General features: G+C 42.8%; 1 protein-coding gene across 1 annotated transcript in view; it reads left to right on the top strand.

Annotated features, from left to right (window-relative positions):
* The window catches only part of mid2 (midline 2), a 103,505-nt gene that overhangs the window by 4,009 nt on the left and 74,429 nt on the right, over nt 1-25,067 (top strand). The window contains exon 2 of the mRNA XM_076103633.1: nt 2,094-2,166. Within this exon, the coding sequence (XP_075959748.1) occupies nt 2,103-2,166 (64 nt within the window). The 5' untranslated portion in view covers nt 2,094-2,102. The remainder of the gene's footprint in view (nt 1-2,093; nt 2,167-25,067) is intronic.

The following is a 25,067-nucleotide window of genomic DNA, read 5'->3' as shown; positions in this document are numbered from 1 at the left end:
CCTTACATCAGATCCGGAAGTGGCACCTGGTCTCTGTAGATGATCAAAGAAGCTCAGGTGAGTGCAGCTAGGGGAAGCGACGTGGCCCTGCTTTTACTCGGCTTCCAGTTTGAAGCTCCTCTCATACATCCGTACTCAGTCTGGGCATCGCCACGGGACATGAACAGGTTTTTGAAATCATTCCTGACATGTTTTCATCACCTGACGTCTCGGATTCACACTGAGGTGTGGCTTCAGTTGAAGAAGTAACATCTTGTGCCTTCAACAAAATCCACTGAACTTCATCCCTCAAGGTGAAACTTTTATATGGCTTGTTTGGCTTCAGCGCCCGATCAAGTCAGCGCTGATGTCCGAACTTATTTATATATGTTTTTATCAGTTTGCTACAATGTAAGCAAGCTGCTCTCCCTCATGCTGAAACATATGGATCAAAGAGCAGAGCAAGTAACATTTGTTGTCTCTGTGAAAGAGAAGTTTGATCTTGAGGAAAAACATGTTATCTCGAGAAAATAACACATGGAAATAACACATGGAAATAACACATGGACATGACAAATTCCTTCTACTCAAACTAATCGATAGGATGTGCTGATTCCCCAATTGAAATGGTATTGGCTTGCCACACAGGAGATGGGTCTTGCTTGTGCTCCACTACGTGGCAGTTCTCCAGTTACCATTTTATTCTCGTCAAAATCGTCTGCTGCCTCAGCTTCCAAACTGTTTTACAAGCCTTTACTGGACCAAATCAAAACCCAGCGTTGTGCTTGCAGGCCCAAACATACATTTATTAGCTTCTGTCAGAAAAGTCATTGCCTGGGAATAATTGGAAACTTTAAGCATAAAAGAGATATCGTGTTTGCCGTCAGAATGTAAACGATTTGTTTCTTTGAAATAAACATCGTGATAGCATTGTCCTCCGGGATTGGAAAGAGGACAAGCGGGGGATCTTTGGTATACCTACATAAATCTTGTCTGAAGACAAGCTAGATAATGCACTGTAGGTCTGAGCTGGGAGATTTAACCTCTGGATGCTGCGGTGATGGGAGATACTGAGGGGAGGCAGTGCGGGCACTAAAATAACTGACAGTTGGTCATTACGAAAGACGCAGGTGGGCCAAAAATCAATCGCGCCGAGACTGGCCTGGACTGTTGACAGATGCCTGACGTCTGCTTGATGAAGAGCTCCGCTGTTCCTCTGAGTGATGGAGAGGAGGAGAGTGGATTGCGAGGGGAAAGAGGGAGGATAAGAAAAAAGGCATGGAGGAGGAGGAGGTGTGAAGACAATAATGAACCACTGAATCACAGGAATCAGCAGGAGAGAAGCAGAAGGGTTGAGGAACTGTATATGTTAAGGAGTAGATATGGAGGAAAGGTTGAGGAAAAGGGAGGAGGTCAGCATTTCATAGAGCAGAGGGGAAAAGGAGATAAAGAGGAGAGGAAGGGCAGTCCAAAGAGCAAGGCTTTTGCCAACACCTCAGGTCGAGCTGTCATTGGACATGGCTACCGTTACCGCAGCAGCACTTCAACAGCACTGCGTGCAGGTTTTTGGAGCGGGACGCAGTGCGTGTTTTGACAACACCTTTTATAGGCTATTTCATGGTGTCTGCGCTAACTGTATGAGAAAATATCTCAAGTGTGAAATGCCACTGCATTATTGGCCCACACTCAATAACTGGGAGCACTTTATTTAATTTTTCTACTCATTTAAAAAACGTGTATATCAAGGGGAATTCTGTACTGCGGGATAATGTCAGGGACGTAAATGCACTTTTAAAAGGTCGGCCAAAGTCCAATGAGATTCATTTCAAACTGTTTCTAGTGAATTTACTGAGAAATAACTTGAATCAAAATACAGCTTGTTCTGCTCAACGTGTCTACTTTATGGCTAATGCGTGAAATGAACAATTGGTAGCACACACCTGTTGTTGCAGTCGTTTTGCCATTTTGAACCACCATATCTGAGTCTATGTCCTTGCTGATGCTAATATCCTCTGTAGCAATTTATCTCTTCAGATTGAGAATCTTTTTAATATACAAAATGCATTGTTGAGCTCGTATCTGTGTCGGACCCCTTTCTTTTTTTTCTTCTGTAGTACAATGAGATGATACCGCAGCAAATGGAGGGGAATGAATCGTCGCGGCAAACAACAATCCTGTGGCAAATGGGTAAACATGTTTACAGAGCAGTAAGAGTACTTATCTGGTGCATCAATGTCAGCCTAAGTATTCCACAACAAGGCCACCAGACAACATGGGAACAAACAAGTTTTAGATTAGTGTTTGGGCTGTCGATGTGGAACAGAAAATAACTTGGCTAAGCCTTGCTGCTCCTGCACATTCATGGCAGCGCTGCACTGAAAAACCATCACAGCGCCTTTGTGTTTCGTTCTTTAGAGTTTGCTCAATGATTAGCACTTAATTTGAAGAATTATTGATTTTGACAGTCTTTGTTAACACACGTGATAATCCACTGAGCCTCCAGTCTCTTCGGCAACGCCCTCCTTTCAAAGCTCCTCAAGCTCAAGTAAATAGATGGGACCACACCTCAGCCGGAGGGGAGGTGTTCAGGTCAAGTGCATAAACAGTGCACATGCGGTATGATGCGCATGACAAGACAACATGCCTCAAACCCTTTTTAAAAAAATCATGAGGCCATTTGCTGCTAAAAGAAGAATTAAGCAATTTGAAGAAGTTGAGTGGGACATGCAATCCGTGCTGAATATGAATAATAAATTGAGGAAAAGATTGTGGGGGTTTTCAGTTGCTCATCTCTTAGGTCTGAATTATACATAACTCTTCCCTTTGCTGCTACTACTACTACTACGTCTACTGTATTTTGCGCTTGATACTTTGTTATTGACAGTTATCTTCTTACAGGAATGAATGTGCCCATTAGCCTCATTTTGATGTCAAACTAAGTGTAACAATTATTACAGTTGACCTTGATAGTCCCCATTTGAAAGAAGGCAGCAGTGAGACAAGGACGATGGTATGCAGGTTCCACTCCGATTGGGTTTGCAACCATTGTATTCTTTTTGGTTTGCTTCATATATGTTTTCATTTTTACAATATTTAGATTGTTTGTTTGTCGTTCAGGAACAAATTATGATTACAGCACCCACACTCTTCTACAAATACCTCGCACATCCATTCAGTCCACACGTGCTTTGAATGGTTTCACATATGAACATGTAAATCAGAGGAGGTATTATTGTATCATATCTCATGCAATTTGCCAAAAGCTTGCATGAAAAAAGATTCGATATGCTACAGACACATTTTTTTTGCCATCCTTCGGTTTATGTTAATGAGTGCTGCACAGCTCCTAGCATACACCGCACTGTGTAGAGTCTTAACCACGCATGATGCCGGCTCCATACTTTCCCTTAATCACTATTTATTTCTTCTCTATATACTCAACCCCCTTCCTCCCTCCCACCCCCGTCTATGTTCTCTACCTCTTTTCTTTTATCTCCTGCTTTAATCAAGCATCCCATCGCAGACCCAGGAGGACGGGGGATAATGAGATTAGGCCTGTACATGTTTACACTTTCTGATTTACATTGAGCCTTCCCTGTCTTTCTCTGTCTGACCCATATTTTCTCTGCCTCCTCCGTGTTTTTGCTTTTTATGTCTCCAGTCTCCCTCACAGGCTCTCTATCTTTCCCACTTCGGTTTCTTTGCCTTTTGCTGCGGTAGCAGTGTCTACACACACACACACACACACACACACACACACACACACACACACACATATATGTTCACAAGTAATGTTATCCACTGTGCACCAGTGATGTTTTTATTCCAAAGCTGCCGTGTTAGATCTGATTAGTTCAGTACAGTTGACTGTATCATACATAATTTGTCATTCTCGTTTGCTTTTTTTGCATGGGACTACTGTTGTGTGTGTGGGCTATGTAATAAAAAATCATAAGGGGACTTTTTTATGGTGGCTCCAGTGCCGTTAGAAGTATGCATGCGAGTGTATATATATGTGTGAGTGTGAGTGTGTGTGTGTGTGCACATGAAGTATATACAGTGACTGATCATGTTGAGCACTTCTCCTCCAGTCATCTGTCATCGAAACTGTCCTCAGTGCAGCCTCCCTTCATGTCACCCGGTAGTCTGAGAACCACTCAATTTTTTTACAAGGTAGAGCTATCCAAACAGGGGAGAATAAGATACTATGGCTCCAACAAATGCAATGCGGAGAGTCCCAGGTTTTAGCAGCCACTCCTTGTGAGGAAGCATAACGTCTTTGCAAGAGGGGAAATGAAATTATAAGTGCTTAGCAGGAGGGTCCTATTGATCCACTGTGATAGAGATAAGGTGAGTGAGCCCCTTCCAAATGTCTGTAATCCTAAACGACTTCCGTGGTACCCAGGGGATGTGAGATACTCATTTTGCATAATTGACCATATCTGCATAATTGACCAATACTAAGCAGCACTCTATTTTGGAATGTCTTTTAAAGGCCTGATCCGTGATCCAAATGTAATCAGAAGCGTAGTGCCATTGCCACACATCAAAAACACTGAAACCAGCTGTCACTCTCAAATTGAATCGACTTCCAAATAGTTTACATCGGTAATATTTGTAGGCTGAGAAAGGAGAAGCTCGCGTTACAACACACATAGAGGGAGAGCGACATCATTCTCTGCTCAGGTAGACACTACTCCTCTTTATCTGCACGAGGACAATAGTTGTTTGCCGCTATATTAATGCTCTGAAAATGTAATTTAGCACCTTTCATATCAACCAATTGTATTTCAATCATATCTGTTTTCTTATAGTTAACAGGTGTGTGCTCGTTCACCAAATCAATCATCTTGTTTGGATGTGTGGACCTTAGATAAGAGAATGAATATGAAGTAACTATATGGGGAAGTTTGTAGGTTGCTGTCAAATAATTCAGTGCTGTGCTTGTCTAACTCCCACGCCTTGCCCTCTACCACGTCTGTGACGTCTGGTTCAGACACACACACGCACCCAGGTTGTTTTCTGCACATCGTTTGCTTCACACTGCTGTTTCTGTGAGCCATTTTAGATCCGCCCCCGCAGTTCATTAGGTCATTATAAAGTAAAATATATAATATTAATAGCGCCACTGCAGTATGGGGACCCACTAACTGTTAAGAGCTATTGCCTATGTGTCCCAGTTGGGCTGTATTTTAACCTAACTGCAACACACACACACACACACACAAGTCATGGTCTAGCCTCTGAAAAGCAACCACTTTGCTGACTGTGATACAGTCTGGTGCTGCGAGGCCACCAGTGTTATGGTAAACCAAAACAATCATTAGTGAATGAATAAAAGCAGCTCGTGTGATCCTAAAGATTCTGACATCTGACAACAAGCTTCGTGTTCCCAAGCCGGGCGGCTACTCAAGCAGAAAACACAAACGTGACATTATGGAAACAAGATTTTAGAGCTGAATTTGAGTCCAGATTCTTTTTGAAGGTTTCAGGCAGCCGTGGTAATACAGATCAGCTGGAGTTACAGGAGTATTACAATGATGTCAGGAGACATTGGTTGGGCTTCCAAAGAGGATGCTTGGTGCTGGATTGTGTTTCTGTTTTGTGATGATATGTATTGGTTTTGGATTTATGATTGATTATTTTTACTAATAAGGTTGACCATCTGACTTTTTATCCTCTCTGTTTTACTTTTTTATACGCACTGTGGTCGTGATAATATTTTGTGAAAGCCGCTACGAGGAACTTTAATTCTGTGTTGGTTTTGGCGGTCCCTGTGGGCAAAAGCGATAATGTTTCCAAACACCAGACTCTGAAAATGATAGCAAGGGCTCAAGTTTCTAGGTGGTGCACTGACACATCATTGCATATTTCAACGTATAGTGAGCTCGTACTCTGCAGATTAACTTAATGTTAAAAGCTCTAGTCTCCATCAGATATCCAACTATTTTTGACAAATTGGTTGTGCATGTTTTTCGTCTGCTAATCTTAATGAGGTGGCCCAAAGCCCCTAAATGCATCTCAGTTCTTTAATATTATCTCATATAAATTATGTTTTAGAAACATTGCTGACTAGATAAGCACTTTAATTATGACAAATGGTGTTAAGGGGCTATAAAAGCTCTTTAAATCACTGTTTATATTTGTCAATGTGTCCTGGGTGTGTACAATGAGTCCAAGCTCGTATTTCAGCTGCAAAGGTCAAATAATTAGTCGGATAATTTTATCTGAATATATTTCAGCAATTTTAATTGATATTATTCTCATTTCTTGGGTTGTATAGTGGTGTACAGAAGTGTCTCTCTTATTTCACAAATGAAGATTATGCTGTTGGTGACAAACACCCACTAACCTGCTGCTATGTCCATCCAAATGACCTAATGAGGAATGCGTAAACAGGTGTAAAGTGGACATTGTATGTTCATCATTTTGTGTTTTTTTTGTACAGTAGTAGTCCCTCCTCAGGTTTGGCTCTGTGTCTGTGGACAGCCTGTGTTCGGCTCCAGCCTGTCTTGGTGTGGAGCCAGAGGGTGAAGAAGGCAATGGGACTATGATAAGAAAGTCTGGGCATTCCCTCCACTGAGTACGCAACCCCTCCCCCCCACACACACAAACGCACACACGTACACACACACACATACAGGAGGAGGCACAGCAGTTGCCATTCAAAGGACACAGCATTATTTCATCAGACTGGTTCACCATGTCTTCCAATCTGGTTTTCTCATACCTGCTTTAGCTCTAACCCTGTCACCAATGTGACACAGATATGACCTGTTTATGGATTCTACTAAAGATAGTATGTCAACAGTAGCAGTGAGGACACTTTGGGCACTTGTAGCTACAGTAGATAGTTTATATCTGGCTAAGTGACCAGTTAGAATTGCACACAATGTTTAACTTGAGCTTTAATGACTTCAGAGGGTAAAGCATATATACCCTCTCAGTTCTATTAAAGTAAAAATGCCAACATTTAACAACACGTAGTGCTTTCAATTCTCCACTTAAATTATTTTCTAATACAAAAAATGAATGGTGTTTTTGTCTGTGTAGGTTGAAGTGAAAACTGAATGTCTGCAGTCTGACTCTATTGGCAAAAAATATCAGATTTGAGATGGCGAGACTAATGGAAAGTTGATGGAGCGATGCCACACCCAGCAACTTGCTTGTTTCTGCCCTCCGAGTATTGTATTGATCTGTTTATGAGGGAATCAAGTTAAAATGAAGAAAAGCATGGCCTAGAGGATGACATTTTTAACCCCTTTTAAAAGCGTACGTACCAACCTGTAGTATTTTATCCCACTAAAGTCATGGAGAAATACATTTAGGTTGTTTTAAGTGCATCATGAAGCGATGTTGGATTACTAAAACATTTGTTGCCAAATGAACGTGAGACGGCTCAAAATGTTCACAGTGCCATGGTACACCTCCCAGCTATCTCACCAGGTTAAGAGAGAGTGATTTGTAATCAAATAATTGTTGATTACAGCTCAATAAAATTGGAGTGAAATAAAATGATTGCCACGGCTACTGAGGACTGTACGTATTATCACACCACAATAGTTAGAGACGCATGCAGGCACAGAATACCAGATCACCCTCTTGAGGTTTCTGCACTCGGTCGAAAACTTGCTCCGTTCCGAAGGGAACAAAGGTTTTTTCATGTCTCTGCTGCGAGTGTTTTTCCCCGATCCCTTCATGTTGCTGCAGCACACAGACAGCCTGGTGCTGTACAATAAGTCCCCGATGATTTGTGGGCTGGGAGAGGAAAGAGGAAGAGAGGAGCTGATGCATTTCCTCTGGACACACACTGTGTGGTGGTGTTGGTGATTTGTCGTGTATTTCTAAGTGCGCAACCACACACACACACACACATTGTTAAAGTACTGGCACTGATGGTAATTTGATATGTAATATTACCCATGCCTGGGCCACTGTAGCACAATAGTGAGGCCGAGTCTCCAGTGGCCGGTTTGTCTTCTGTCGACAGCAGCTTCAGTCCTCATGCCTGCCCTCATTCTGTCTTTCATTCTGTCTTTCATTCTGTCTTTCATTCTGTCTTTTCATCACATTTTTCAACATGTATTTTGTTTTCTAAGGGAACCGTTATTTATTTAAATACAGTCAAATAAACGCTGCTTCAATTTAATGTTGCCGTACAGTAAGTCAGTGTCCCAGCAACCTGTGACAAAATGTATTGATTCCCAATTGACTTTTTTTTTAAGATCATTTCAAGTGCTGTGACAATTGAAGCTATTGCATGTCAAACTGATGTTCCCAACTTAAGTTGAGAGTTCGTCATCGATTCCTTTCCTCCTGTCTTAATCCCTCCCACTTGAGATGCGAGCAGATGGGGCAAGGAAGAGACACGAGTAGAGAGGGGTCAAGGCAACAGTTGTAAACAAAATGAGACAGCGGGGCTTTGGGGCCGTCATTTTAAAGCGACGTCAGGTAATTATGAAGTATGGCCGGCTTCATCTGTCCATTGTGTTTGATATAGCCTGCCGCTGTCTTTTATGATCTCTGTCAGATGAGCATAACGGTGTTCATAACAACTTATACATTTGCTTTTAATTCAATTCACGACATGGCATAAGGTGTCACACCTCTTTTATACGTCTTCTGCAAAGGATACACCCGTGCATCCTCGCTCATAGCTCCTCCGGTAAGACTCCTCTCTCCTCGACATGCATTTTTAAAGGAAATAAGACATCCTTCAAGATGACACATTGAGATCTATTTATGGGTCACAGGCAGGAGGACGGGAACACTAGGAGGCACAAAATAGAGAAATAAGAACAACGGGTGGACTCAACAGGTTGCTGAGATTGATGTGGGCCTTTTTAAAATGATGCATGACAAGGAGCTCCAGCGGCAGTAGCAGCAAGTAACAGTGTAGCTTTCAGGTGAGCGGTGTGGTAGCAGCTTAGATACGCCTCTGTGATGATAAGGGTGTGTTGGATATATGTATGCAGTAGAAAGAATATGCCATGTGAGCGTAACGGCAGAATCGATGTGACTACCTGAACTCGTTTGCAGGCTTTGCTTTTTTTGTTAATGAAATAATAATTAAGTTTTGTACAGTAGTAGTCCCTCCTCAGGTTTGGCTCTGTGTCTGTGGACAGCCTGTGTTCGGCTCCAGCCTGTCTTGGTGTGGAGCCAGAGGGTGAAGAAGGCAATGGGACTATGATAAGAAAGTCTGGGCATTCCCTCCACTGAGCACACACCCACACACACACACACACACACACAGAGCAGTTGTCATTCAAAGGACACACCATTATTTCATCAGAGGAGGTCACCGTGTCTTCAGTTTGCTTTACACTGCCAGCTACGATTTAGTTTTCTCATACCTGCTTTAGATCTGATCCTGTCACCAATGTGACACAGATTTGACCTGTTTATGGATTCTACTCAAGGTAGTATGTCGACAGCAGCACAGAGGACATTTTGGGCACTTTTATGCTACAGTAGATAGTTTGCAGCTGGCTAAGTGACCAGTTAGAAAGGCACACAACGTTTAAGTGTAACTTTAAGGACTTCAGAGGGTAAAGCATCCCATCTTAGTTCTATTAAAGTCCAAATGCCACAAACATTTAACAACCCACAGTAACAGCACACAACCTTCCACTTGAAGGTTTATGCCATAGTATTCCATGTGAGCGTAACGGCAGACTCAATGTGACTACTTGAACTGGTTTTGCAGGCTTTGGATTTTTAAATTAAATTTGCCATAGTCACATAGAGTATGGTGTAATGACCAGCTAGTATTGCAGTAGCAAGTGAGTCTCACTGGCTGAAGATAGCGTGAAAGACTGAAAAAAAGAAATGGAATGGACTGCCATCAAAATGATCAATAACGTACCTCTGACCAATTACAGCACAGCAGCAAGTGGTTGCTCTGCACAAACTACAAGTTAACATACATCCTCTCTGTCCAGCACCACAGATGACTGAGTTCATTTAGAGTCCTGGACGAGGCCGAGGCTGCCTCCTTCACTATTGGCAGTCGCAAAAATCCAATGTCCACGTGGTTAGTGAGGATATCTGAGTGACAACACTGGTGGATGCCTGGAGCTGGATCCAGGCTAAATCTGTGCAGTCAATCAGCCAACCATTCTGTCAGGCTCAAAGCATAAAAGACCTGTTGAGATCCAAAATACCCTCGGTGGGAATTCAAGTTTAATACATACTTGCTCAAACCCAATAACAATTTATAACCACACACAGAAAATATGTCTGGAAACACCACCTTGGTTTCACAGTGACAAGATTTCCCAATATCTTTGGTGGAAAAACAAGCACAGACAAGCATGAGTCTATCTGTCAGATAGACTCATGTACATTAGAGAACGATTTGCGCACTGGGAGGCCGATTTAGCTGCAGACAGGAAGACAGGGTTTGCCAAAGACGGTATCCACAAACGGTTATCAAGACAAGAAAAGGCATGACATATGTGTTTGTAGATGTATTGAATATAGGCTGACGGGTAAATATAGTAAACAGTAAGCTCAAAGAAACAGACGATTTGGGGTGGCTCTTGTTGACAGTTGTAGAGCACACCTGCTTGTCGGGCCACACCTCGTCTGGCACTAATTACCCACAGCAGCTACTGTGTTACACCTTCATGCCACTGATGCTTACTACACTGGAGGCTCATTTGACTCGCTGGTAAACTATTAGATTAGAGCTTTGATCAGGCCGAAAAATCGGGCCCGACCCTATGACCTGCATAGCTTCTGTCCAAGCACAACCCTGAATGACTGCAGCAGTTTTGGCCCAAAGCCCTCACGCAAATTTCCACTGTAAAAGATGACATTTAAAAAATACATTAAAGGAGCAGTGTGTAGGATTTAATGATATGTAGTGGTGAGGTTGCAGATTGCAACCGACTGAATACCCCTCCGCTCACCACTCCCTTTTCCAAGCCTGTCGGAGAACTTTCCGTGGCCTTCAGGTGACGTAAAAAAACGCGAAAGGACCCGCTCCAGAGCCAGTGTTTGGTTTATCCGTTCTCGGGTAGACTCTTTTGAGGAGGATCCGCTTCCTATGTTCCAATGATTCTTAATTAAAGGTGATGATGCACTAATGAAAACGTAGTAATTCATATTATACCCAGCGGATCAGGTCGTAACCAATCGGGTCAGGGCAGAAAATTAAAGCTCCATATTAGATCCATGTTTTTCATACTTCCGAAATCTGACTGTATGACTTCAGTGTCCAATAAGTCTACTTTTGATCTATAAAAATGACCAGTGATGCCTCAAAAGTGACTTCAGTAAAGGTTGGTTTATTGGGATTATGCATATAAACTTCTGACTTTGATAATGTCAGATGTTTGATAATTTGACATGACCAGTGGTGAGTCATTTTTGAAAGCAAAAAGTCAGAAATAATTTGTCTCTTACACACTGTTAATACAGTTTGTTGAAATGTCAAATAGACCTTCCTAAACTCTGTCGGTGCCTATAGCAGTATGCGATCAGTTTTGAGTACCATTTAAATCAATATTACATTACATCTGTCTGTTATCATAAGGCACTCACAGTTTACCTGCGGGGCAGATGCAGAGAGCAATGCACGGAGAAGGAACGGTACTACAGGCAGCGTTAGGTCGGATGGATGCAGGGCAGGCTGGCAGAGAGCAGCAGCAGCAGCACACAAGAGCAGTCTGCTGGAAAGCTCTGCAAAAACCTCTTAACCTCTGCACCGTTCTCAAGCGCGCACACACACACACACACACACGCACACACACCAAAGCAGCAGAACACACACCTGCAGACACAGACATCACACCCGCTGCTCGGCACAAAGTCGTCGTGATTCTCTGATATATTTTTGGTAGTATAGGATGTCTCCGGTGTGTGCTATCCTTTAGAAATTCGATGGGAGTACTACAATGAAAATGTGGGACGTATAAACAACCATTAAGTAACAGACTGACTGTGTCATGTAGTAGCATCACACTCACACTAAAACACACAGGCATTATGGCACACAGACACAGAGACAATCATGTAATCATGTAATTTATCCAGGAAATTAAAGTGCGATATCGCCGTTATTATAAACCCAAATTTGAATCTATGAATATTTTAATTGCTGCCTTTGGGTCTTTTTTTCTTTTGCAATTGAACATAGTATTACCTCCCTGTTTTAGTTATTGATAGTAGGCTAATGAACAACGCAGGGCTTTTAATATCTGAGGCCTGCTTTATTACCCGCGGTTGCATCATTTTCCAGCACAAGAAAATGAAGAGGATTGTGGTCATTAATTGACTCGTCATGCAGGCTGGAAAACTGCTGTCATCTACTCTTAACTGCCTCTCTGTGGAGGTGATGTGTGACCTCATCGTGTGACTTTTGCTACTAGGCAGCATCGCTGGTTGCTGTCAGGCAACTTCATTCCACAAGCCGTAAACCAGTCCATAGCTGCTGTCACCAACATTTGCCCTTCGATTTATAGGCGATTATCCAATCAACTGTATGCATGAGTGTGACGTGTGGTCTGCTGCCCCTCAACACAGGAGTTATTAGGCTATGGTGACAGCAAGTCGTTTCAGTTTGGAGTAACGCGGCCGGCACTGGTCAGCACTGACGCGGCTCTATCTGCTGGCTTTTGCTTTTTGTATTGTGTGTGTAGGAGGAGTCGCTTTCCTGTGATTGTCTGGCTTCTCTCTCTCCCCCTCTCTCTCTCTCTCTCGCGCGCGCTCTCTCTCTCTCTCTCTCTCTCGCTCTGTTTGTCTCTTTCCCTCTCTCATTTTTCCAAAGTTGAATATTCCGCTTGCAGGGCGCTGTCGCTAGCGGAGCGGTGCAGCCCCGCTGACTGAACGCACCGGGCTGGTCTTTTTGGTTTTGTTGCGCAGACTTGGGGAGAAGGGAGTCCTCTACAGTACCCAACCCTCCTGTCTGTCCGCTTCTCCCGTGTTTCTTCTAACTTCGTTTTGGGCTACTTTCAAGATGACAGAAGAAAAGAGACTTCGGCATGCAAAGCTGGTAGGTGTCTACTACCCCTCCCCTCCGCGCAGAGACGTGTCTGGTTCTGGTTCTGGTTCTGGTTCTGTGTGGGTTTCAGGGTTTAGTTGTGGCGCCGGGGTGAGAGAGGCGCACGGGAAATAGAAACGGGGACCGGTTGTTGTGTTTTCCTCCATCCTCTGGGAATTGTCGTATCTTTTGAATGGACCAGATTCAGACGGACATTTCTGAAGTCGGCTGCTGGTATAATGCTCAAACTTAGACACCTGGTGCTCTGTGTGTGTGTGTGTGTGTGTGTGTGTGTGTGTGTGTGTGTGTGTGTGTGTGTGTTTAATCATGTCTAAAAAACACGCGAAGCCAATCGGATATTTTTGCCACATATGGACAGATTTGTGTTGTTGGTTTAGTAAGCTGCCACATTAGACAGCAGCATTCTGTCTCTATAAACGTGTGCTGACAGTGACACATTTAAATCAACTGGTTTTCTCACTGGGATCATTTCCAGTTATTTTAGTAAAATTACATAATTGTTTACATTTTGCTTTGAAGCCCCCTGTAACTGTAGGACCATGAGTCCCGGACCCTACTTTGTGTCGGCTACCCTGCTGCGCAGAGGATTGCAGACTCGTGTTGTTTGAATGATTCAGCAGTTAGATTCATGTGTTACTGTCATGCTAAAGCATGTGAAACAGCTCCGTCCCTCTGCCTGTGTTTGGGGGGTTTTAGGCTCAGTTGGAGAGCTGAAACAGACACCTTTTACATTAATTTTTTACATTTTATTAGGGTTTTGTTGGGAATGATATAAGCATCTTCATGGCATCCTCATTCTTCCAACAGAAAAGCAGTGGCCTGAACTGTTCTTGTCACATTTTTGTAGATTTTGAGGTGCGTCTTTGAAACTTGACAGTGAACTTGTTGTGATTGTGTCTGTATTTTCCACAGTAATGTTCCTGTATTCCTTTTAAGAGTCGAGATGTCTTTGTCTATTTTTTGACAGAAATGCACATGCAGTTTTTACATAGAGTCTTTCCTTTGTTTTTCTTCGACTGGTCTGAAGCAATGAACACTGACTTAAAAATCAAAAACAAATCTGCCACCGGGTGACATCAAAGAAGTAAGCCGGTGCCCCAGAATTAATACCCTGTCAAATTGTGATGAAATGCACAAAGTTGTCAGCAGAGTGTTGAAGTGTCGCTGCACATAACTCGGCTCATGCGGTGTTGAACTATGTTGTGATGATCCCGCTGAGCTCAGCTGACAGCGTGAGGGAACATGCCTGTTGTTGGGCTGCTTTGAATGCGTGCTGAAGTGTTTGCAGCATTAACGAGGAAGGTCAGCACCCTTGTTAGGAGATGAACGGAGTGCACCTTGAGAAGTGAGCTGCTTTTTGTGTGTCTCTAACCTTTACTTAAATCAGTGGCTCTTTGCTGAATCTCAAGTCCTGTTTCCAGATTGATACTCTGCCTCTCTCTTTCTCTCTCTCTCTCTCTCTCTCGCCGCCATCTGTTTGAGCGAAGCAAAACCTCGGCAAGGTGGACTAAGAGCACAAACCCAATCAACCCTGTGTGTCCCATAAGTACACTGTAGTAGTAGTCATAGTTTTTTTTGCCATAAAGCCTCAGAGATGCCCCGTCTCGTACCATTACACAACATGGCTCATCAGGCCGATTACACATCGGCACACTCATGTATGCTTCCATCTCAAATAAACTAGAGTCAATGCTCCAGGCTGCCACTTATACCTTCAGAAGTCATACATTCTCTTTCCTGACTGTCTATCTTTAGGGTTGTTTTCCTGTGGTCTCTCTCTCTCTCTCTCTCTCTCTCTCTCTCATCCTCCCTCCCTCTCATTTCTCCCTCTCTTGGTTTATCCATGCATCAATCATCTGTCTCCTTCTCCCTCAGTCTCTCTCTCTCTCTCTTCTCTCCCTCTGAGGAATAAAAGGTGCTGTTCCCTGTCAGTGCTCTAAGGCACATTGCAAAGCTCACTCCGTCTACTTTACCCGCTTTTAATCTATTTGGTTTGGCGTTCCGTACGTAAAGTTCCGTCTATTCAACAAAGACAGCAAGGAGATTAAGGGACACTGGTGACTTTAAGGAAACATTGTTGTCCCATTGAATTTAATGGATCAAGGGAGATACGTTTGACATTACAAACAAAGCTTTAATGCCGGATGTCGTGCTGCAGTCATGGTTTGGGTTGTAAAAGGCGGGTTCAGGAAAAACAGTTGCCTTTTAATTTCTCTTTAATGAGAATTGTAAAAAGGAACTGGAAAATAATACACATAATAAGTATTACTTTGGATCCTTTGACGTTCTTTGCAGTGAGTGGAACAATCCGACCATAAGAGGGTGTTAATAACACAGCACAGCACTTCACTAAAACAGCAGACATGTAATTGGTCTTATTCTGTCCTTCCATCCCACAGTGCTAATTAAAATATCTAAAAGAACATATATCTCAGATTGCCCTCTGGCCATTTGTTACAGTTAGTGACTTGTGCCATGTTGCTGATTTATCATGGTGTCTGCAGGTTCTTATTAGATCGTACATTATATTGTGTTCCTCGCCTTTACTCGAGGTCCTCAAAAGCCCTTGAAGACTTTAAAATAAAGTATATTGTTCAGCAGCTTAGAAATGAGCCCAGGTTGGTAGAACTTTTTTTCATCTTAATCAGTCGTACGTCTAATTCTAAGTGCCATTAAAAGGTCTTTCCAGTCTTCCATTTACCTTGATGAAACTTTGAGACAGTCTGAAGTTGGCACTGCTTCCAGTAATATTTGTATTAGTACACAACATCATCTGACTGTATATGAATATGCTGTGTTAGGTTTCAGTGTTTGTGTTATTATTGTGTTCTTTGGATTTGTCTGTTTTTATAATAGCAGCAATACCCACGAGGCCATGCTTTTATGCTGGGTACAAAACTGATATGTTTGGAGCATTGAAGTTGGTATGATCACAGTATGGAATGCTGTTGCGTAAGTCTGAGCTGTGTAAAGCAGCTGCCATTGCGTTTGTACTGACAGAAAGCTCCGTTCAAAAAATATATCTACATATGCAACGAAGCAACAGGCATCTGTAACGAGCTTCTTATTAACCACAAGAGTTGGCACAGCAAAGAAGGAAGTGTGGCTCTAGTTATATTAAATGAGAAGTGTCAAAACAGAGTGATTCCTGGGAGCAAACCAACCACTGTTTTAGAAGAGACTGACTCATCCTGTTGAAAATCATACATTGAGAACAAAAATCGCATATCCCATTCAACGTACTTCCTGCAATAGACTGAGGCCGTCACAAATAATTGGCAATAACTGGCAACTCAGTTTAGCCTGAGCGGAAGTCAGCAGTGGAGATAAGTAAATGCCTCCATATTATTGTTTATATTAGTCATACAAAGACAATTTAAATCTCCTTTTCAGTGAAAGAAATGACTCACTTTTATATCCACAGTTATGATTATTGTGATGGAGGTGGCATTATGCATGCAATTTATATGTGATAGCTGTAGTAATTAGTTATGGAGTGTACAAAAACTGCAACTAACAGAATGCCAAGTTATTAATGGGGAGCATTCATGAGCAGAGGAAATGGTTTCTATGCGATATATAGAATGGATCAAGGGGATGAATGTGGGAGTCGAGGCACACGTGGCATGGATGGATGTATGGTGTGACAGATTCTCTCCTGTTTTTGTTTCCAGACTCCTTTTGATCTCTTCATTGCATAGCCTGTCTCCCGCATACATTTCACACTGCATGTAGATCAGCAAAGAGTCATGCATGGCAACACATTGCCTAACCTTCTCTTTCTGGTAAAAAAAACAAAACAATATTAATGGGATTTTATGGTGATGGTGGTTGGGTGTTAAACATCCACCTCACTGCAGCTTGAACTGAAAAGTTCAGACTTGGGACTGAGCAGTGGCACCCAGCTGGTCAACTGGCAAGCAGTGCTTTCTGAGCAGAGCTCGCATATAATAAGGTATAGACTATAGAGAATACATTTGGGAGGAATGCTGAAGAATGCTGTTTCTCTCCATCGATACTTAGTGGATCTTTTCCAGACTAATATCTCACAGCAGAAACTGAGCTTGCAGGATTTTGACTGTCTTCTGAAGGGAATCCAAGCTATATATGTTATGACCCAAAGAAATGGATTGTGGGCCCATTTAGGAAGGAAACTTGGGACGTTGACAGACTCACTGCAGGTTGCTTACTAATGCAAACCATACTTTAGGCCAAATTCTGTACGATGTCTTCTGTAACATGGAGTGCCAGCAATGGATCACATGATATGAGCCGTTGCTTATTGGGTTATAACTTTACATGTGTGGAGGCCGGGGCAGCTCAGATGACAAACTGGCAATGGCAGAGAACATGTCATGGTCCAGTCCCTGAAGGTAAACCAGTGAAAGCCAATAAGCTGCAGGCAGAGGCCCAGGCTTTAGCTCGCGGCTACAGGCTGCATGCATTTCAGATTCAACAACCCATTGACCTAGGAAAGAGAAGTTGGAAACCAATAATCTGAAACACATGAAGACCCCAAAACACTAAAAGAAAGAGGGAGGACAAATACCGCTATAACTTATTTCACCCCTGTCTCTGCATTACTTTCTTTCCTCGTCTCCTTCTTTCCCGTCTCTCAGTGTCATCGAGCACAAGTGCCAACCTTTTCAGTTGCACTTGTAAAACACAAGTGTTGTGAACATGCACGTGACATGCCCCGTTCCAGTGTCGTAAAATAAATGACCACGTGGAGCATTTGCTCCAAAGATGTGTCACAAAACAGGTGAATTGTTGACACAGTTTTACTTCGTTATAGGTAAAAGGTTTATTGGCTGTGTTCCCCTGGGGTGAAGACTGAATGTCCACAGACTTTGGATAAGACTACACAGCATCAGTGTGTATTGGAATCCCATAAGGCTGCAAATTGTCTGGTATTGCTGCTTGAAGGTGGTGCTATTTGAAACTTAATCAGCCAAAGAAGCTCTCTGCAGCAGATTGCACCTTGGACAGAAACATTGTCCACAATAACAATCTCTCGTGTTAAAGCTGCATGCACGCAACGTTGGACGATTCTGAGGCATTTCAGTTTTATTTGGGAGGTCAGAAAAATGTCATTTGAACTTAAACAACATTGAAGGAATGTGCCTCAACAGGTGAGTCTCAGTCAGTTAGCAGGGAGGTGCATTTAGGAAAGGAGTGCAGATGCTTAGTTTATTAAGGAGAGATCGACTTTGAATGAATATTGACATTTACACTGAATTAGACTACATTAACATAACGGCTTGATTCAGTTGTTTGGTTAGATAGTGTTGTTTGGTGATGAAGGAAATGTGTGGATGAGAGGAGCTTTGAAAGCGTGGGAAGGCAGAGACGGAGAGAAGATATGAATTTAATTTTTCCAATAGAATATAAAAAATTCTTCGTCCTCCTTGTTGAGCCGTAGTGGAATTTTATCTAAGATGTAGAGATTTATTGTGTCTTCCTGACTGCCAATAACCTTGTCCCATGATCAAGCATCTTTAGAGTCCTTTTGTTTTGCTTGCTTGTAATTGGACAGCTTGAACCAAAACAACTTGAACCAAAACAACTAAACACAAAAATGTAGACAAAGTTATATTTTGGGTTGTGAACTGAACAGAAACTGAAAGTGTGATCGCGGCCTAAGCTTGTCCTGTTGCTCTGACGTGTGCAAAACACAAATATAATCTCAAAACACTGGGGTCTAACTCCTGAGAATCCACCCAGACAGGAAGAGAAATGGGGCTTTTTCCACCCAACAGCAACAGCTGAGCTGAGGAGGCGTCCAACCTCCCACCACGCTGGAGTTAACAGCCAGCTGCCTGTGTATACTCCGACAGCGACGCACGTGTTTCCCATGACCTCACCTGCTGGCACCGGGAGCTTGGGGTAAGGCCAGGTTTCTGCCGTCATGCTGCCCACCCCAGAGGTCTCTCTGTTGGGGTAGAGTGTACCACACCTCCTCCTCTCCAGGACACAGGAGCCATGGAGGTGGTGGAGGGTGGTGAGCTCTGCCCAAAGGAACGGTGGTGTGACCCGGGGGTAAATACTGTACATATCTTCACTTCATCACGACATGTGAGCAGAGTGTTTGTGTTTTTTGTTTTTAATCCGAGGATGTCATGGAAGATTCTACAAACACCCAACTTGCTTCACACGTCACTGCATTAGAAGATAGTTTTCATTCATTTTTTTCATTAAGATTTCTAACTGTAGTGGAAACTTGTTACCAACTCTCACTCTCTTTATTTCTGGGCCATTTAACGGAGCTACAATGAACAACTCTGTACGAATGCCAGCACAGGATGCAGTTGTGATACAAAAATAAATAAAGGTAGTGGGATTGGCCATGAAAGACGGTGGCAGAGAGAGATAAATAACTATAAAAAGACAGTTGGAGAGGGTAGGTGTAAACAGGACGAGGCGTGAAAAAATATTTTTGAGCTGCAAGGATGTTTGCAGGATTCTGGGAAACGTTAATAGCTACACCGCAAAGAGCATAGACAAAAAAGTCATGGGGGTAGAGGAGTAGAAAAAACATGGCTCTTTCCTCGACTTACTCGCGCTCGCACATACATACTTTCATCATACACACTCATCCACCCGGCAGGCATCTTTAAGGAACACCTCTCTAAAAGCAGCTCCTCTCTTGCTGCTTGATTACAGCTACAACGATCTCTAGGAGTCTCTGATATTCTCCCAAGACTCTCTGCTAAACATAGATCGTCTGTCAGAGCCCTTGCAGGATGTTATGTTGTAACACTATTCGTTCCTTAAAATATATAATACCTCCACTGAAGTTGGCCATTTTATCCAGACCCGTCATTAATGTGAGTAGGAGTTCTTGTGAACCTGCCTCCAGCAAAAGAAACCTTGGACTGAGCTCTTTTATTAAGTCTCCAGCCCATCGGTTCAGTTCAATATTGATATAGCAGTAGACATTGTTAACCTTCACAATTATTCTCTTTGGTTGTGCAGTGCTGTGGGGGATGGCTATTTTTAAAATGCCGGCAACGCTGGGCAGCTATTGTTTAACAACCTATTGATTTGCGTCAGCTTCAGTTGCAGGGCTAAAGGAGGGGGGGGGGGGGGGGTCTTTGTTTTCTAAAATCACAAACGCATAATTGAAAATGTTTTAGAGAGCATGTAAGCTAACTCTATCTCAGCCCAAGTAGATGTAGCCCCTTTTTTTTTTTCAAAAGGCTTTTATATTTGAATATTGGCTAAATATATTTACATATTTCTGTGATATTTTATTATGCTGCCTCTTTGTCAGTGCAGTTGTTTGCTCCTGAAGTTTAGAGTGACTGCTCGCCACTGCAAGTGACTGTGTTTCCAATGATAATGTGTTGCGTATCATTGCTGCAGCTGCACGCTCAGATCTGCCTTTGGACAGTTTAGTTGTGATGCGGTTTCCTCTCCCAGAAAGTACACAGCGGCAACCTACAACATGTTCATATCAATATTTCACAAAGGGTAAAAAAAAACAATCCATCATACGTCTGTCTGAGCTCGGATCAACAATATTTTCCATCTCGAGAAGGAACAAATGCATGTTTATTAGTGATGAATAAAACTAATAGAACAAATAGAGCTACAAGCCTCCGACATTTCGAAGCCTGCTGAGCCAATCGAACAGCAGCCTAGGAAAACAATGGCTCATACTCTCCCCCCCTGAAGGAAATGCCAAACATTACAGCGCTGTATAAATAGACTTTGTAGACTGAGAGTGCGAGATAGAGGACAGGAACCCCCTCCCTTGGGTCACACTGATGAAGGTCTCCCACTTCTCACTTTATTGCTCTTTTTGTTTTTCTCTCTGGGCGTGTGATCTATTTTTGAGTGGATTTCTTTTGACCTCGCTGTGTTTTTTTCACCTCCTTTCTTTACTTCTGTATTTTCCTGTCTCCCTTTCTCTTCCCCTGACACCTGGTCATAATGAATAACTAAAAAGCCGATGGTAACACATCACAAACCCGTCCTGCTTTATTAATGGCACCATCTACATCCACAGCTGAAGTGGGAAATAGCCCTCCTGGATGTGTTGTGTTTTGGGGCCGGGTGTACGGACTTTGATCCAAGGTGAATGCTGTCCTTAGAGCAGGACAGCTTTTGTTTAATGGCTTTTGGTCAAACATTATATTCTCACCGCTGACAGCTCAGAGCAGTTCAGTTCAGTCTAATGGTTATGAGAAATGTCCCTTTGCATCTGGATAAATGCAGCCAACGTGAGGGCACACATGGTCCTACAACGTGCAGCATGAGCTGCGGCAGTGAGGCCCTTTTTGCACTGAGGCCACCAGAGCTGGAATGGAAAATCAATCTAGGGATTAAAATATTGAAACGTCGATTTCATTTTGTCATTTCACACTTATTTTTATCCCCCTTGCACCTCTATTGGGAAAGGAAGGGAGAGGGGGAGACAGAGTCGTCCCCAAAAAAACGAGGTTAGTTGCTTCTACTGTGTGTAATGAGGTTACGGATGATTCAGCAGAGACAACTCCAACAAGTCTTTCATCTGCATTATCTTTTTGTATCAAGCGTAAAAATGTATTTCCCTCGGCTGGAAATCTGTGCAGACAATTTGGAAGATTGAGCCCCAGCTGCCGCTGCAGGTTTAGGGAGCTGCATGCACATGGGGTAGTTTGCATACATAGACACCAGGACACACACATTCGCCACCAAGGCATCCTGTCTGTCACTCTTTGTCTTTCTTTATCTCAATCTTATCGCCACAAACTGGCAGAATATGTAGCTGCGTGAGTGTCTTCCCGAGACATTTTGGTTTTAGGAGGAAAAACGTCCGAACCATGTTATTTTCCAGCAGACAAATCCATTGTTGTGGCACAGCCGGCTGTTTTTGCTCAGAAATGTTTCTTAATAAGGATAGTTGTCAGTATTGTTAATGCCTTTGAGACCTCGGTATTGACCTGAGTATCTGCGTCCTCTACAATCAATAACGCCAGCTTGGACAACATCATTTGCTAATACAGTTTGGCAAGCTACTGATAAAGTGGCTCGGCGCCTTTCGGGTCAGTTGGCTCCTTTAGAGCACAAATACAAATGCATTTAAAGACGTCAGCTGTTTTTCACACTGGGAAAACTTTTCAGGAATATATCGTCAATCTTCATGCAGAGGGCTATTGTTTCCTTGACAGCCTTCCAGTCTAATATAGGTGTACAGGATGCAATTTCCCACTGAAAAGAGCCTCTTTTTGGAAGCTGAATGGGCCGTTTATATGGTGCGTGGATTGATTTTTCACACGATGTGGAGTAAATTTGCATATATATAGAAAATACCAGTAAAAGGTGAGCCATTAACCCGGCGCCATGCTCTTGTACACATACATGCACACACACAGATGAAAATATAGAAAAATTGAAGCTGTTTTGGAGTCAAATGTAAACACAAGCAAGTTTTGTTTTCATCAAGGCAAGACAATAGATTTTTTCGAGTTCTGCAGCGTGTGCTTGTTCCCTCTTTCATCTTATTTGATGTCGTTTTTTGTTTCATCCATACATGTAGTGGAATCGCTTTGCTCCGAAATATTAGTTCTTTGGAGCGTAGTCATAGAAAACAGAATCAATGTTGTATCTCTTGGATGATATTCAAGGTGAACTGGATTTGAAAATGTTCAATATTCCTTGTGTATGAGAGCAAACTTTGTAGTTTTAATAGGCCTTAGCAGCCAAGAAGAAAGACGAGGTTTCTAAGGTTTTTAACAAAAACCATATGATTCTGGATCCTTGTCTAGTGTCAGTTTGAAACGTTTAAACTCCAAGTCCTGTAAGCTAAATATTTGAAGAGAGAAACTACTTGATACTGACCACAATCTATCTCCAAGCCTGATTTCGTGGGTCAACAGTTCACAACCCTAACACTAGCCACTGGGCTTGAAGCCTGCTCACCAATTACATTTTTGCCTTTGTTGACAGTTAGCGGTAACTCTCGTCTGTTCTCCGTTTCCTCTTCATCCGTTCCTCCCTCCAGCACGCTCAGCCACGTCTAAATATCGAATAAGCCGTTCTGCCAACTTCTGATCCCGGGTTTGTTCTCACCTGGGCAAAATGCACATGAATAATGGAAGCGGCGTGAAGTGAGGCCGGGGCATGGTTGCTACTCGGTGTTGTGTTGAGGCCTGATAAGGCTCCCCGCCGCAGCGAAAGAGCCTCGGAGAGCTGATGAGACGCCGTCTGACAGTATTAGCTTCATTACCCACTGGCTGCCAAGCTGTAACAGGCAGATGCCTTAAGTGGAGGGTGAAAGAGAGGAGGTGTGCTCTACTCACTGTCACAACCCTGTGAAAATCTCATTTCATTCTGCTTTCATGTAGCCTATAAATGTATTAAGCCAATTAGCAAGTCTGGCTTGGCCTTGCGCTTGACAAGAACTGATTGTTTATTTGATTTTGAGTGTCTTGCATCAGCAAATGTCCTTCACACAAAAGAGCCCTCATCAGCACTGGTGATGAGCAGTGAAAAGCATATAAAACACATGCGCCCGTGAAAATGGATGTGGCTGCGTGCAACGACCCCCACCCAGCTGCACCTTCAGTGACACCGCTGAGGAGTCATTTGTGTCTGTAATAATAGACACCAACGCATTATTCCGAACTCACACGCTCAAAGTTGGGTGAAATGTAAAATCATGTTAAAATATAAAAAAAATTGAGTAAAATGACAAAAAAATGGTTCAATATTTATTTTATATACCAACTAATGCACTTTAATAGTTTATACAGGAAAAACAAGAAATATCAGTATGTCATTGCTATGTTATTAGTTCCAAAACTTACTTTGGATGACATCCAAGATGTCAATAACTGGACCAACACACCAGTTTCCTATTGTGCCAACATCATTCATGCAGAATTTTCTTGCGCCGTTGTGTGTTGCATAATAACAGGAGTTTCCATCCACTGAGGCACGGCAAGGTGGACTGAGATAACTCGTCCCAGCCATGTTTTCCCCATCAAGAGCCAACACTGGTAACCAGGGAAAGGGAAAGCTAACTTGTACAGTGAGTCACAGTTCTGCCTGCTGCCTTTTTAATACTGCACTGATGTGGTGGAAGAGAGCAGGCTGACCTTGACGACTGTCAGAAGCTTGCTATGCAATTGAAAATGTGGCTTCTGTTGAAATTCTTTATTTCAAATGTGAAATGTTTCCCTTATAAGGACGCATTCAGGCAGCTTGAGACTAAATCATTTGAAACAAAATACATAAAATACATGACTTGTCGAATCAATTTGCAGTGCCGTGTTAGATGTGTCCTTAAACGGACCAATCCTAAGTCAATGAAACAAACAGGATATAAGAATTAAGCAACATAGTACCTTGAGATGGGTCAAAATGCAACATTGTAGATTTATTTTGAAATTGGTTTCATAATAGGAGCTGTCTCCTATGTAGCAGTGAGAGGGTTAAGCTTAAACTAGCCTGCTCAACTGTACTGAATGTGAAATGGAAACACCGGCTTGGCTGCATTACTGTTTACATTCTATGAATAGGAATCACATGTTTGATGAAACCAGACCGCTCTGAAGGCTGCGGAGAGAGAGAGAGAGAAAGGCAGGAAAAGACAGAGAGAGAGAGAGAGAGAGAGAGGCAGGAAAAGACAGAGAGAGAGAGGAAAGATTGGGCAAGTGGAGGCGGTAAGAAGAGTGAGAGTAGAGGAAGAAGAGAGGAAAAGATGAAGGGAGACGGCGAGACTGAAGGGGATGGCCAAAGGAAAACCTGGCCTGTTTATCATTTGCTGAAGCGTTCTTTTTTTATCCCATGCAGCGGCTGCATTGAGACACATGGCTTCTTTCAAAGATTGCACAGAAATGTAACGCAACAAGTTAAATGTGCTCCTTGATCCCACTTACATAATCATATGTACAGTTTGGTGTCTTCTGGTCAACTTGAGGTTCTCTCATTTCCTTTTTCCAAAACCATAGCAGTGACTAAACTGGAGTCTCTTAGTGTCTGGCAAAACTCAGCAGTTCTGACATGTGTCCTATACTCGTGGGTATATATTTAACCCCAATTGCTGAAGTAGATTGCCCTCCCAAAAATGCAAGCATTCCATGCACTAATGTGA

The sequence above is a fragment of the Anarhichas minor genome, unplaced genomic scaffold (genome assembly GCF_050575085.1).
Source record: "Anarhichas minor isolate MPS153535 unplaced genomic scaffold, ASM5057508v1 ptg000028l, whole genome shotgun sequence".
Taxonomy (NCBI): Eukaryota; Metazoa; Chordata; class Actinopteri; order Perciformes; family Anarhichadidae; genus Anarhichas; species Anarhichas minor.
This window is presented reverse-complemented; position numbering and strand designations above follow the sequence as displayed.